General features: G+C 38.1%; 1 protein-coding gene across 1 annotated transcript; it reads left to right on the forward strand.

The window, feature by feature from the left end:
- Nucleotides 1–4,577: 4,577 nt before the first annotated feature.
- LOC138897352 (uncharacterized) lies at nt 4,578–14,557 on the forward strand. Its single transcript, XM_070183315.1, has 2 exons — nt 4,578–4,738; nt 13,960–14,557. The coding sequence occupies exons 1-2, from the start codon at nt 4,578–4,580 to the stop codon at nt 14,555–14,557; spliced, it is 759 nt and encodes a 252-aa protein (XP_070039416.1).
- The last annotated feature ends 1,384 nt before the right edge of the window (nt 14,558–15,941 follow it).

Below are 15,941 nucleotides of genomic sequence, written 5' to 3' on the forward strand. Positions count from 1 at the left end.
ACTCTCTACTCACATCATAAGGAATACACCTACATAGATTACTCCGCATGTGATAACCCACCTGCTTAGCCTCAAACTGGTATCTTATTATACCCTTTCGCAGTCACAATTACTATGCAATCGCTTAGTCTATCTGAGTCCAAACTCATTAACCAAACATGAGGGTTTAATTTGTCCCAAAATTTAAACACGTGAAAGATCCTTCAAAACATTCATACTCGAGACTTTACGTCACATCAAATCGAAAATCAAGCACACAATGGTCTTTCCTTTACATTTCAAGAAAACACTTCTCGTCATGTTCAAATCGTCTTAACACATCCCGTGGTCACATCATACCCATCACACTGCCATTATACTGCTCATCAAGCAACAAATTCCACTCGTAGGGACATTACCGAACATATGAATTCAAATTTACAATTTACAACTGAAGCTACCGAGCTTAAGTTGCGGTCTAACCATGGCCTCAAGTCCTCCAGACTGGCCCATCACCAAAACACATAATACATATCTCAAACCTCATTCATAAAATCACAAGCCGGCGATGCACAGCTGATACTGAGTGCTCATGTGCGCATACGAATACGTGGAAGAAATTCAAAGAGTTATGTCTCAAGCTGAATCAATCTCTCACGATAAGGAAAGAAAGATGGGAAGTATATATATCCTAAATGACCTGTAGCCTCTCGAAGATAAGTATAGACGTCATCATACCGATCTGTAACACTCTACTAGACACTTGCTCATGACTTGTAGAACCTATGAACCTAGAGCTCTGATACCACCTTGTCACGACCTAAAATCCAACTAGTCGTGATGGCACCTAACCCAACCTGCTAGGTAATCCAACTTTCATTTATCCAATTTCAATAACAATTATTAAAGCAATTTAAGTAAATAAAGGTCTTAATTTTATACATTCCCCAAGAACTGGTAGTACAAATTATGAGCTTCTAAGAATAGAGTTTACAAAGCAGAAATGAAATAAATACAGGGTCTGTTTGAATAGTACATAAACAGAGCTTTTATAAATCTAAGGCGACCGTGAACAAGAGCCAGCTACAACAGGAACGCAGGTACATCTTCAAATCCGGCAACCATCTAGCACAGCAACAACAACAGCCAATATCTGCACGCAATGTGCAGAAGTGTAGTATCAGTACAACCGACCCCATGTACTGAGTAAGTAACAAACCTAGCCTTAGGTTGAAAGTAGTGACGAGCTTCCACCAAGGTCGGGTCCAAAACCAATAATCCACAACAGTCCATAACAACATAAAGCAAATAATACCAGAAGTAACTCAGAGATAAAATGCTCAGCTAAATCATGATTTCAGAAATAATAGTTCTTCCTTCAAAGTACATCAGTGAAAACCCAAATCGTTTACCGAAGTTGCCGAAAATATGAATAAGTTTGAAAACAATAATTTTCCCAAAAGGTTTTTCCAAAATAAGTAAGATGTTTCATTTTTCTTTTAGATAACCCGTGTAAAAATAAATGCATCACTATGCCCATCTATAAAAAATGTATGAAAATCATGAATGATGTGATGCAGTACAGCATGAGGAAAATACATCTATATGCCTATATGTCATGTGGGCATGCCAATGCGATGCAACTCAATGATAAAATCATAAACAGCCCCTCGGGCATACCTCACAATCACTCGTAAATAGCCCCTCGGGCATACCTCACCATCTCTTATGCCTACCCAGTCACTTAGCACTCAGCACTCGCACTCAGTAGGTACCTGCACTCACTGGGGGTGTGTACAGACTCCGGAGGGGCTCCTACAGTCCAAGCGCTATAATCTGCATGGACAACTCACATGCTATCATATCATATCAGAATCTGCACGGACAACTCACGCGCCATAATAAGCCAATAAGGCCTGCTGCAGGCGGGCAGCCCCGATCCATATAATAGTAATAATATATATAAAGTCAACATGGCCGGCTGCGGCGTGCAGCCCGATCCCAAAAATATCCTCACAATCAGGCCCTCGGCCTCCCTCAGTCATCAATCTCCCCAATCTCTCTCTCATGGGCTCACAATGTCATGATAATAGCCCAAAAATGATGATATGATGTATCAATGAATAACAACAAAAACTGAGATACGATATGTAATGAAATGAATATGACTGAGTATGAATTTTCAATTTAAAACAAATAATTCACAATAATATGACCTCTATGGGTCCCAAAATACTGGTACATAGCCTCAACATAATTTTTAACATGCTTTTCAGCTCAATTTCTTTGACACATAAAACCGCATGGAGAATGCCAAGAATATTTAACTACAAAATTCTACAGAAATAATTATGTCACAATTTCTATTGTGCACGCCCAAATGCCCGTCACCTAGCATGTGCGTCGCCTCCCAACAATTCACATAGTACGTATATTCAGGGTCCATACCCTCAGCTCCAAGATTAGAAGAGTTACTTACCTCGAATAAGCCAAATCCAATGCCGAGCAAGCTAAACAATGCTCCAGAAATCCTATTCTGCGTGTATCTACTTCCAAATGGCTCGAATCTAGTCACAATTCATTTGATTCAGCCCACGAAAATTATAAGAATTTATACCATATCAAAATACTAATATTTTCCACAAAATCCGAAATTATGCCCCAAAAATCACTTGTGGGGCCCACGTATCTGAATCCGATGAAACTCACAAAATATGACATTCTATCCAATTACAAGTTCAACCATATTAATTTCACTCAAATCCGACTCCAAGTCGGTATTCAAACTCAAAAAACAAATTTTGTGACATTATAGAAATTTCCTTTTATTTCTCTTGAAAATTTGATAATCTTACACAGAAAATGAAGATTAATTCATGAAATATAATCACAGGGGAGTCAAGATCACTTACCCCAAGTTGTGTGGAAAAATATCTCTCCAAAATCGCCCAAATCGAGCTCCAAAATCGGAAAATGGGTAAAAATCACGAAACCCCAAATTTAAGCTTCTGCCCCAGCGATTTCCGCATCTGCGAACAAGGGGTCGCACCTGCGACCCTCACTTCTGCGGACAAATGGGCGCATTTGTGACCCAGGCCGCTTCTGTGGAGAGCCAAGCGCGGATACGACTCTGCACCTACGGACAAAATTTCTGCAATTGCGCTGCCCGGCTTCCTCACCCTTTTTCCGCTTCTGCGTCATTCCTTCGCACATATGGCCTCGCATATGCGGGGAAAAATTCGCACATGCGAGCGCTACCTAGTTCCACTCTTGGCCGTTTCTACGACTGGCTGAGCGCACATGCGGCTTCGCACCTACGATCAAAATCTTCGCAGGTGCGATTACACCAGTAGGCAGTAGTTCCACCATTTCCTCAAGTCCGAATTTGATCTGTTAACCATCCAAACTCACCCGAGGCCCCCCGGAACCTCAACCAAATATACCAACAAGTCCCATAACATAACACGGACCTACGCAGAGCCTCAAATCACACCTAACAACATCGAAAAGATGAATTACACCTCAATTCAAAATCAATGAACTTTGAACTTCCAAATTCTACATCTTGTGCCGAAACATATCAAATCAATCCGGAATGTCTTCAAATTTTGTACACGCAAGTCACATTTTACATTACGGACCTATTCCAATTTTCAGAATCTGATTCCGACTACGATATCAAAAAGGTTCCCCCCCCCCCGGGTCAGACTTCCCAAAAATTTAACTTTCGGCATTTCAAGCCAAATTCCACTACGTACCTCTAAATAATTTTTCGGACACGCTCCTAAGTCCAAAATCACCATACGGAGCTATTGAAATCATTAAAACTACTTTCCGGGTTCGTTTACACATAAGTGGACATCCGGTCACTATTTTAACTTAAGCTTTAAACCTTGGAACTAAGTATTTCAATTTATTCCAAAACCTCACCGGACCCAAACCATTTACCCCAGCAATTCACACAACAGTTGAAAAGTACAATTTTAGAAGTAAATGTGGAAACGGGATTGTAATACTCAAAACGACCAGCCGGGTCGTTACAACAATGGTTTGTGAAATATTTGCACGACAGAAAGATATTGAATTGGATAAGAATTCAATCAAGGATCGAGTCTTTTGAGTTCATTGCCGAAGCCAGACTTGGATCTCAATTATCTATGCTCGAGTCATGCCTTCAATTAATGAGATAGAGGTTACACTTGAGAAGGCAAGGGTTATTTGTGTTTTCATGGATGGCACACCGGTGAATGTGGGGCAGATTATTGTTGATGAGATAGCAGAGATTGTTACAGAGAGGACTAATAGATTATTCTTCCCATCTTTGATCACCCATTTATGCTATGAGGCGGGGTAGAGAAGAGACCTATAGAGAAAGAAAAGAATCCAGAGAAGCTCATTCATCTATTGTTGAGAAAGGGAGCGGGGAATGCACAGAAGAAAAGAAAGATTGATATAGCATCACTCTCATTTGGACAGTTTTCTGACACTACTACTGAGATGCTCGATTCTTCCATAGCAGCCACATGCACTTTTACTGCCATTGCACCACTTGAGCAGGGCCTCACAAACTCAGGTATATCTCTCACCGGGTCGATGACATGGAGACACATATCCGCCAGCTTGTAGCTGGTCTCCTTTCTGGACCGTTTGGAGAGAGCACATCTGCAAGTCCATCTAGGACAAGGAAGGATCCATCTTTGACAGATCTTGCTCGAGAGAACCAGGCTATTAAAGCCAAATTGGGTAAGATTGAGAGGAGGTAGCTGAAGCAGAGAAAACATGAAAAGTAGAAGAGCAAGTTCCTGACAAAGATGATGAGAACACTGAGGAAGTTTTATGGATGGGATGATGGGGACGAGGATGACTTGGAGCTCACAGTTTCCAGTACCTCCAACTCTGAGTGATGCAGATTTCAGGGAGCACCTCTCACTATTTTACCTTATTTTGTTAGTTGCATTGAGGACCGTGCAACACTTTAGGTGTGGGTGTCTCATTTCTATATGATTGATGTATGCAGAACATGATTATTTTGTGGACATGACAGATTAGTTAACTTTTGTAGTTTATTGGTGATATTTTGTAGTTTATTTCTAGCATGTTAGCACTTGTTTTTATTCTTTTTATTTTGTTGCTTTATTTACTTGTAGTAGTGTTAATTAAACTCCTTGATTTTTTTTTATGCCACGGTTCTTTTTCCTATGATGGATGGCGTGACAACTTTCTTAAGGGATTAGTCTTTTTAGTTTTTCTCTTTTAAGCAATTTGTTTTAGTTAGTTTAGTATCTAGTAGTGAATAAAGTGGTTATTGACGGTGATCTTTTTATCCATAAACTAACGTGTGGCTTGTTTGGTACAAACATATTTATACTTTAGCATATAAATTGTTGGTGGTTTGAAATAAAAAATAATTGAAGTGATAATCCTTTTTGTCACTTGTAGGTTCTATTTTTGGCTCTTTAATTCATTAAATAGCCTTTTCGGCTATATGTGATTTTCTTTGAGTTTATTGGTTTTAATTAGATTTTGGATTTATATTTCACCCGAGTTTGCATGTGTTATGTGTGGTGAGCTTTTTTGTGAGTTCTTTTGCATTATTTATTGTCTAGAACTTGCCCGGAATGTGCTTCAAGGCGAAATCCTAGACTAACTTGGTTTAAAAAAAGATGTTAGGCCATCCTTGGACCGTTCTTTTGCCTTAAATTTCTCATTGTTGCATATTTTCCTAGTCAAGCCCTTTGGAGCCTTTAACATATTCTTTGGCAACCATATTACAAGCTTTAACCTTTTGTTCTTTATTGATCTATCTTTTGGCATCCCACCTCCCTAAGTGATTTAAAAGTGTAAACATAGGCTAAAAGCCTAAGTTTGAGGGTGACGGTTGGAAATGTTGTGAAAGAAGAAAAAAGGAAGGAAAAATAAGGAGTTGTAAATAAATGGAAGACTAGGTGATAAAATGAAAAGTGAAGAATAGGTGAAAAAGTTTTGAAGGAAGTGTGCTTATTGTTGTAAATTGTAGTGCTTAGGGAGATTTTGAGTCACTCTCCCAAATTATGTCCTACCTTAACCAAAATCCTACATTACAACCCTTTAAGCCCTACTTGATTTTAACCCAAGTATGTATATATTAGTAGAAAAAATACATGAAGTGCAAGCCTATGGCACTACTTGTGTACATTTGAACATCTTTGAGAGAGAGAGAGAGTTAATTCTTTCCATTTGATATCCCATTTCTATTTTAAATTGCATTTTATAGGTTGGAATTCTCTCTTAAAGTGAGGGCACGTGAAATTAGAGTTGTAAATTTAATCTAATTTTCAATTGAGACAAACGAATAAAAGAAAGTTGTTATGTGATCAAGAGGCAAATTTTGAAGCTTTAATGTCATGACTTGATTCCTACATTGATTAACATGATATTTGAGCACTTGAATTGAAATAAAAGTTATGAGAAGTTATTGGTGATTCATATGCTTTAGATTAATTGTTGGTACCAACCGAAGACACTAGATTGTACTTAATTTGAACCTTTTTGACTTGAAATAATGTTGGTGTTCCATTGAGCTTGATTGTTGATTCTATTGAAGGATCTTCTTAGTTGTTGACTTTTTTGAGGACAAGTAATAGTTTAAGACTTTTTTTATACTTAAGACTTTTGTATGATTTTGTGGAAAGACTAAGACATTTGTTGATATTTATTGGCATATTTCAGGTATTATGTGATTTAGAGAAGATATGGAAGAAACCAAGTCAAAATATGTTAAAATAGAAAAATTGATTGTTGCCAGTTATTACTCTTCGCGATCGCGGAGAGTAATAATGCAATTGCGAACATCCAGAGAAATGGATTCAACTCCTCTCCATTTCTCATTTTCTCAATTTTTTCAAGTTCCTATTTGGATGGAAGCCAAATGTCATGGCTAAATATTAATGGTTGAGATTTAAATAACCAAAACCAATGCCCTAACAATGGTTAATAACAAGCCATATCACTTTCTTAGGTTTATGTAGTTGTTCTTTTTTCCACTTTTCTGAACTTCATCCTTTTATGTTTCCCCTTCTTGTTTTATTGTACTATTAGATATACATATTTTTTAATTTTGACTTAATCTTTAATTGGTTCATTGGTGTGTTTCCCTTTTTCTTTAATATGTTCAACCCTTATTATATTATTTCCGTTCTTGTTATTATACGTTTGTCGTAATTTGTTTAATAAGAATATTGGTGGCTAATATAATCTTAGCTTTCTTACAGTTCTAAAGGATTATTACAATAGCTCAATTGAGCATTATCAACTGTTGGTATAAATTTATAAATTAGCATAATTAAAATATATATCTGGTTATAAAAAATATTCAAAGTATCATCCATGTTTATAGCTAATTCTAAAGAAAAGGTGCCATCAAAAGATTAACTCAAAGAAGAAGTGAATAATTAGATCGTGGGAAAAGTAGGAATTTGAAGAACGACGCACTGAAAGAAAAGAGAAAAAAACAAGTAAGAAACAGAGAGCTAAGTTTTTAATGTATTTATGGATGGGATAAATGCAGCTAGAATTGTGGGATTACCCAAACTTTTATTTAAGCAAATATATTAAATATCTATTTTTCTAACCATGATTAGGACCTTGAATTTGGTTAATCAAATCTCAACCTTTAATTTTTAACCATGACATGTGGCTCCCATCTAAATAGGAACTTGGAAAAATGGAGAAAATGAGAAATGGAGAGGAATTGAATCCCAGGGAAATAGCTACCGCGAACGCGGAGGCTGGGCTGCAAACGCGAAGAAGGAAGAGCTGGTCAGTAGTTGTTTAAGTACTCTACGCGATCGCGAAGGGGAAAAATGTGATCGCAGAGTTCCTGGAAGATGGCTATAATGTGTTGGTTGTCACGTGAACGCGATTTAGAAAAGCTTGGTCAGTGGTTGTTCAAATGTTCTCCGCGAATGCGTGGCTCATTCCGTGATTCCGAAGCTTTGCAGAAGTTGGTCACCGCGATCAGGGTGTTGTTTCACGCGATCGCGTAGCATAATAACTGGGCAGAATCTGGACAAAATTGATATTTTATATTTTTGACTTCCAAACTATTTAATACTCGACCCAGCTTATTTGAAAAATATCTTTGGCAGATTTTACAAGCTTTGGAGCTAGAGTTTCTTGCACCACACTTGGAGATTGAAGATTTGAAGTCTTTGAAGGAGAATTTCTTAACCTTTTACTCATTTCTTTAATTCCCTACTTTGTATTGAATATTAAGTGTGTAGTATTTATTCCATTACTTAAACCCTATTTATGGAAACATTCATTATTATAGTTTGGATTAGATTTCTTTTTATGCTTATGTATTGAATGATTTTTATTAATTAAGACGTCAGTTATTGTTTCCTTAATTATTCTTGTTCTGGAATGTTTCTAAATGGATTAGCTAACTCTAGTACTCTCCCAATAACTTCGATTTATAGCTTGTTTGGCCAAGCTTCTCCAAAGCCAAAAGTACATTTTTGTTTTATGAAAAAAGTACTTTTTTTTCAAAGTTGAAGTATTTGGCCAAGCTTTTAGAAGAAAAAAGTGATTTTGAGGAGAAGCAGAAGCAGTTTTGGAGAAGTAGAAAAAAGTAGCTTCTCCTTAAAAATACTCTTTTAAAAAGTACTTTTGAGAAAAATACACTTAAAAACACTTTTTAAAACCTTGGTCATACACTAATTGCTGCTCAGAAGTGCTTTTAAAATTAATTAGCCAAACACAAACTACTTCTCACCAAAAGTACTTTTGAGAAAAAATACTTCTCAAAACAAGCTGGTTTTTGAAGCTTGGGCAAATGTGATGACCCGATAGGTTGTTTTGATTACTAACCCTTATTTTCGTGTTGCGAGACCTCTATTAGCTCTATTTGATATTTCTTAATTTGCGTGCATAGTCCAAGTCTTTTTCTGGAAAGTTTTTATGTAAAGATTTGAAGAAAATATAATTTTTGGCTTTTAAAAATAACTTGAGTTGACTACAATCAACATTTTGTGTAAATGATCCTGGATCGATATTTTGACTATTCCGATAGGTCCGTATCGTGATTTTGGACTTGGGCGTATGCCTGAAAATGAATTTGGAGGTCCCTAGGTTAATTTGACTTGTTTTGCCGAAAGTTAGTAATTTGAAGGTTTGGAAATTTTTTAGGTTTGACTGTAGCTTGAATTTATTGTTATCGGGTTCGAATTTTGGTTTTGGAACTTGGTATAGGTTCGTTTTGCTATTTGAAATTTATCTTAAAAGTTGGTGCATAGTGGAGTTGGTTTGATAGGATTCAGATGCTTAGTTGTGTTGTGATTTTAGAAGTTCTTGTGTTTACTTAAAAATTTCATGCATTTTGACGTTTGATTCGTGGTTCTAGGTGTTATTTTGGTTTTGATCGCGCGAGCGAGTTCGTATGATGTTATTACACTTGTGTGCATGTTTGGTTTGGAGTGCGAGGGACTCGGGTAAGTTTTGGATAGGCTACAGACCATTTTTGGACTTAAGAGATTGCTGTTTTCAGTTGTTTCTGGTGTTTGAGGTTTTGTGCTTCGCGATCTCGATGCTACTCTTGTGATCGCGAAGGGGAAATTGGAGCTGGGGGCGGATTGTTCATCGCGAACGCAAGGGACCGGTCACGAACGCGACGAGCCTCACGCGAAAACGGTTCATTGGCGTAGGCTGGGGGAGAGCTAGAGGTTCTTCTTAGCTAACGCAAAGGCTTGGCAGGGGGTTCCTTCACGAACGCGAAGTTAGACTCACGAACATGCAGGCCATTTTGGCCGCTGTTCTTCGCGAACGCGAAGAACACCTGACGCCTAGGTATTAAACCATTTCAAAGTCGGTATTTTCATCATTTTAACCATTTTCAACTTAGAGCTCGGCTAGAGGCGATTTTGTAGAGGGTGTTCATCATCCCAATTTCATTGGTTAGTAGATTTTAACTTGTTTTATTATATTTTCATAAACACCCATTGATTTTAACCTTTAATCTAAGATTTTTCATGGTAGAAATTAGGAATTTAAATAGAAATTGGAGATTTTGAGAAATCGAGATTTAGACATCAAATTGAGGTCGGAATTCGAAACAAAATCATATAACTGGGCTCGGGGGTGAATGTGTAATTGGATTTTTTTCCGAATCTCGAGTTTTGACCAAGCAAGCTGGGGTTGGCTTTTGTTGACATTTTCCAAATCATTAAAGATTGAATCTTTTTCACTCAAGGGTAGTTTCTAAAGTCTATTTTAAATTAATTGAACTATATTTGGCTAGATTTGACTGGTTTGGAGGCTAATTCTAAAGGAAAATCCTCGGTTAAGCATTGATTTGGTTGCGGAGTGAGATAAGTGTCGTGGTTGACCTTGACTTGAGGGATTATGACATGTTGGTCTATTTACTACGCATATTATGTGTGGGGACGACGTATATATGAGGTGATGAGTATATAAGCATTGTCATTGGGTTAAAGCATGCGGGTGAAAATTATTTCTTTTACAAGGTTGTTTTATTGACTATGTTTTCCATGATTATTACTTTTTTTTATTATTCACCTCGTATTTATTGTTAATTTTAAAGGTGTTGGGAATTTTGAAAGTTGAGTTTGGTATCATGGAACTATATTTGAAGTGAAATTGTTTCCCTCCTTGCATTGTTATCTCGGATTTGTATTGTTGTTTGGTGAGGAAGAGTGAAAATCATGAAGGGTATTGTCGTGCCTTATTTGCATTCATTATCATCTATTGAGAGGTAGTAAGGATTAAAGCACGAAGGGTAATGTCGTGCATTTGATTACTAATCATCATTTAACACATAATGAGAGGTTGAGAGTAAAAGCACGAAGAGTGATACCGTGCCATTTTGTTTATGATATTACATGGTGAAGACGAGAGTAAAAGCACGAAGGGTGATACCGTGCCATTTCAGTTTCATTGTCTTAATTGGTTTCCAGATTGGTGATTTACTTGGTTATATTGTTGTGTATTTTGGAAGGATGTTATTTGGTAATTTTATACTTGTCGTCCTTATGATATTCCCCTTTTGCTTGTCCCCTCCCAGTTAATATTTTAATTGCCCTACCTGGTTTTTCGCTGCTCTATGTATATATCTGTATAGGTTTTAAGTAGGTGTCTTGTCATAGTCTCATCAACTCATCAAGGTTAGGCTCGACAATTACGGAGTACATTGGGTCGGTTGTACTCATGCTATACTTCTGCACTTCTTGTGCAGATACTGGTGTTGATCCCAGTGGCATCTAGTGGTGTTCCGCTCGGATTAAGCTACATTTAGAGACTTGAAGTATAGCGGTATGGCATACGCAACCCTGGAGTCCCCTTCTTTATCCATTTTTACTGTTTAGCAGGTCTCTAACAGTTGTACCTTATTTCAGACCATATGTGTAGTATTCTAGTTGCTCGTGTGTTCGTGACTCAGGATTCTGGGATATGTTTAGAGAACGTCGTTAATATTTTATTATTCTGTTTCAAACTATTTCAGTTTATTTTTATTAATGTTTTATTTTGAATTGTTAAAACTAGATGAATAACTTAGCTAACATTAGCTTGCCTAGCAAGTGAAATGTTAGGCGCCATCACAGTCCTGAAGGTGGATTTCGGGTCGTGACAAGTTGGTATCAAAGCACTAGGTTGCTTAGGTCTCACGAGTCATGAGCAAGCTTAGTAGAGTCGTACTTATCTTCTACAGGCTATAGAGCTTTAGGAAAACTTTACTTCTTTCTTTCTCCATCGTGTGATTTTATTCTATCATTAAAGTTTGAATTATTCCATTCTTGTTCTCTGGCAGATGGTGAGGACACGCACAACATCTACGGCAGGTCAGGAGCCGAAGCCCCAGGTTGCTGCCACTACCAGGGGTAGAAGCTGCGGCTGAGGTCGATCTAGAGGCAGAGGCAGAGGCATAGCTCAGCCTAGAGCACGTGCAGCAGCAACTATTCCGGAGCCTCAGATCGAGCAGGAGGAGGAGGTTCCTATTCAGACCGTACCATTTGGACCAGCTTAGATCCAGAGGGGTTTATTGCTACCCCCATACTTCAGTATGCTCTAGTCCTCTTAGTGGGCCTCATGGAGAGCGTGGCCCAGAGCGGTGCATTTCTGGTGGCACCAGCCATCTGACGGGCTGGGGGAGGAGCATAGACCCCCGCGACTCACACACTAGAGCAGATGGCTCACGGATATCAGATTTTGGCAGTTTCGCTAGTTGGAGCTGCTTAGCCTATTATTGCTAAACAGACTGGGGAGAGGCCCGCGATGTCTTTTGAGGGATTGATGAGATTGGACAAGTTGCACAAAGTTATTTCCTACTCGCTTTGGTGGCACACCTTCTAAGGACCCACGGGATTTCATTGACCGTTGCCATGAGGTGTTACGCAACATAGGTATTGTGGAGTCCAATGGAGTCGACTTTGTAGTATTTCAGATGATCGGATCTGCCAAGAGGTGGTGGTAGGATTATGAGTGGGGCAGACCAGCTGGTTCACCGCCACTCACTTGGGATCAGTTTTCGCATCTATATTTGGAGAAGTTCATTCCATTTACTTTGAGAGAGAAGTACCGCAGGCAGTTTGAGCGCCTTCAGTAGGGTAGAAACACTGTTACCCAGTATGAGACCAAATTCATGGATTTAGCTCGCCATGCAGTTGTCATGCTTCCTACTGAGAGGGATAGAGTGAGGAGGTTCATTGATGGCATGAGAATTCGACTTTGGATAGAAAGGAGCCGTCGTGGAGGACGGAGTTCATCGTAACATCTTTCTTACGCAAAACTTAGTAATTTTATATTTGTTTGGATGAGTTAATGTTTGGCTACCATGTCTATGTGGAGCTACACTTCACATTCTAGGGTTGTCGTTCTTTCATGACTCTTGGTATTTAAATATTGATTTTGAGTTCTTGATTTATCGTATTGGTTTATTTATTCAATCCTGCGCTTAATTATTTGATTGTTTGATCAATAATTGAATACTATCTATGAATCTAGAATATAACTTGAAAGTGGAAATTGTAAATTGCACATAGGATTGAGTATAGCAAGTTCTTGAACCTGGGCATCGAGGAATGAATTTGCTATTAGGATAGACATATGCTAATTGCCTTGCTTAGTTATTATACGAGAATTATAAATGCATTCTTGTTGATTCTGACTCTATAGACATATGGGCATTAGGCTAGATTGAATAGGCGAGTAAGAACTCAATATATTCTTATGAGCAATATTAACATTATCAACCACTAAAGTAGATAAACTAAAGTCAAATCAAGTGAAGAATATAAAAGGATTGTTAGATAGCCCATAACCTTAGATCGTTTTTATCACACTGATAACATAAAAATCTGCTCTTCCTATGTTTAAAGTTCGTTATTATTTTCTTTTTGTTTTTATTAGTTTAGAGTCAAACACTTCTAGGTTTAATCCTTGTTTAGATAATTAGGATAGTCTAATTTAGTTAATAGTTAATAACAATTCCTTGTGTGTTCGACATCCGACTTCTAGTCACTTTATTACTTGACGACCGCATATACTTGTGTGTGCGTTTGGCCGCAATAAGTTTTTGGTGCCATTGCAAGCCATTTAGAAACTAGCTAAATAAGAGCAGCGATGGATTTTTCTATTTAGCTACAGAATTTGTATGTCGCTAAAACTTGATTTTTTAAGTAGTGATATGCAACAAAGTCCACATATTGTGATATATGTGGAGAGGGCTACACGAATAGCCATTGTCCATTGAATCCTGAATTTATTTATTGTGTGGTGCAACAAAGCAGGAGTCCAATGAACTAGAATGCTCAATATGGGAACACATATAATACCAACTGGAGGAACCACCCCAACTTCTCATGGGGTGGAAAGCAGAACAAAAATCAACCTCAAGGAAATTACAAGCCACCAAAGATGCCACCACAACCCCTAGAGGAGTACAAGCAAATTGTTGAAATGGCTCTTGCTTGACAATCAACAACTTAGGATTGATTTTCGAAATTTGAAAAGACAAGTTGGGCAGTTAGCCACCAATCAAAATACTAGACATACTGGAGCTCTTCCAAAAGATACTGAGAAAAATCCAATAGAACAAGTGCAAGCAATTACTCTGAAAAATGGAAGAAAATTGGAGGAGCTTCCCTCTAAAAAGAAAAAGGAGTATGTACCTGAAAGAGATATAGTGGCTAAGCTAGTGAAGGAAGCTAAAAAGAAGGATGGTGAGCAAAGGCAAGAAATAGATGTAAGGCCACCACCGCCTTTTCCACAAAGACTGCAAAAGCAGAAAGATGATGCTCAGTATAAGAAGTTTTGGGGTATTTTGAGCAAGGTATGTGTGAATATTCCTTTGGTGAAAATATTGCAGGAAGTGCCTAAATATGCCAAATATCTTAGAGACATTGTGGCCAACAAAGGGAGACATTCAAAATTTGAAACAGTTACACTTACTGAGGAGTGCAGTGTTAGAGTGCAGAGTAAGCTTCCTTCAAAGCTGAAGGATCCTGGATATTTTACTATTACTTTGGCCATAGGAAAACATAAGGTTGGTCGATCCCTATGTGATTTCAGGGCAAGTATTATATGATTTTAAAAAACTCGAATCGGGAGCTCCTATACCTACTATGATCACTTTATAGTTAGCAGATAGGTTGTTGACAATGCCACAAGGGATTATTGAGGATGTGCTAGTATGAGTGGGGAAGTTCATTTTTCCTGTTAACTTTATTATTCTTGACTACAAGGCAGATGAGGAAGTGCCTATTATTTGGATAACACATGCATGAAAGATGAACAACTCCCATACCCAAGAATTATTTTGATAATTACCCATGTCTAGGTAACTTTCGAAATTGAGGGTTAGGGTGTAGAATCTTACCTTTAGGATGAAGACCTTGTGGGTTTTTCTTGTTAATCTTCCAAGATTTGAGCAAAGATTGATGAAACTTTAGCCTAGGGTTTCCTCTCTCTCTAAAACACTCTCCCTTCTCTCTAAAACATCAGATTTGTAGCTCAAAATTGGCCCTTTGTGTGCATTTAACGAAGTAGGGTCGGGTTATAAAAACTCAAAAATGAAGCTCCGTAACAGGGTGTGCAATCGCATATGCGGTCCGCATATCGGCCGCATAATTTGGCCTTCGAAAATGGGAAGAAAATCTGCCTGGATTTGCGGTCACTATGCGGCCCGTAGACCTGTTCAGCGGTTGTATAATGAACCGCAGAACAGTTCTGCGGTCGCATAGTCGACCGTAGAATGGCATCCAAACCTGCCCATACCTGCCTCACTCTACGACCATTATGCGGCCCGCAGAGTGATTCTACGGTCACATAATGGACCGCAGAAATGCATTTCTCTATCAAATATTTTCCTTTACTCCTCAGTGCATTGTTCATCCCAAAAAGTCCGAGCATCCTCAAATATGTAAGCCTAGTCCGGCACTACGAAACCTTACTTTCCTTATGCAAAATTTTTACGGGCCTTACAAGTACATCCTCAATGCTAGCCTTCGTCATCCACGGTAGCTCAACTCCAACATATGCATGCAAGGTGCAGAAGTATAGTATGAGTACAACCGACCTCATGTACTGAGTTAGATCTTGACTAAGCTCATTGAAGTAGTGATGAGGTTTTAGTCAAAAACTTCTCACTTTACTTAACTCGTGCATCTCAATAGCATAGACATGTACACAACAACAATACTAAAATCTAAGCATAAAGTACAGGTAAGGCCATCAGTACACAAGACATGCACAAGCATCGTAAACAAACTAACACTTCAGCATATAGAGAAGATATGAATTTGATATCAAATAACTCGTCAACTGTTGCATATAGAGAAGATATACATGAATAAATAAGTGAAGTTGCACAAATTGACATATAAACATGATATGTACCGTAAATCATTTCATCAGTCAAAGCAACATATAGAGAAGATAATGCGTTTGAATATCAAATAACTCGTCAACAG

This window comes from Nicotiana tomentosiformis, chromosome 8, assembly GCF_000390325.3.
Source record: "Nicotiana tomentosiformis chromosome 8, ASM39032v3, whole genome shotgun sequence".
Taxonomy (NCBI): Eukaryota; Viridiplantae; Streptophyta; class Magnoliopsida; order Solanales; family Solanaceae; genus Nicotiana; species Nicotiana tomentosiformis.

Excerpts from the sequence above, each read along its gene's own strand:
- LOC138897352 (XM_070183315.1), top strand. The coding sequence starts at position 4,578 with ATGGAGACACATATCCGCCAGCTTGTAGCTGGTCTCCTTTCTGGACCG. Across the intron at positions 4,739-13,959 it reads TTGGGTAAGATTGAGAGGAG|GATTGATTTTCGAAATTTGA; the intron begins GTAGCTGAAGCA and ends TCAACAACTTAG.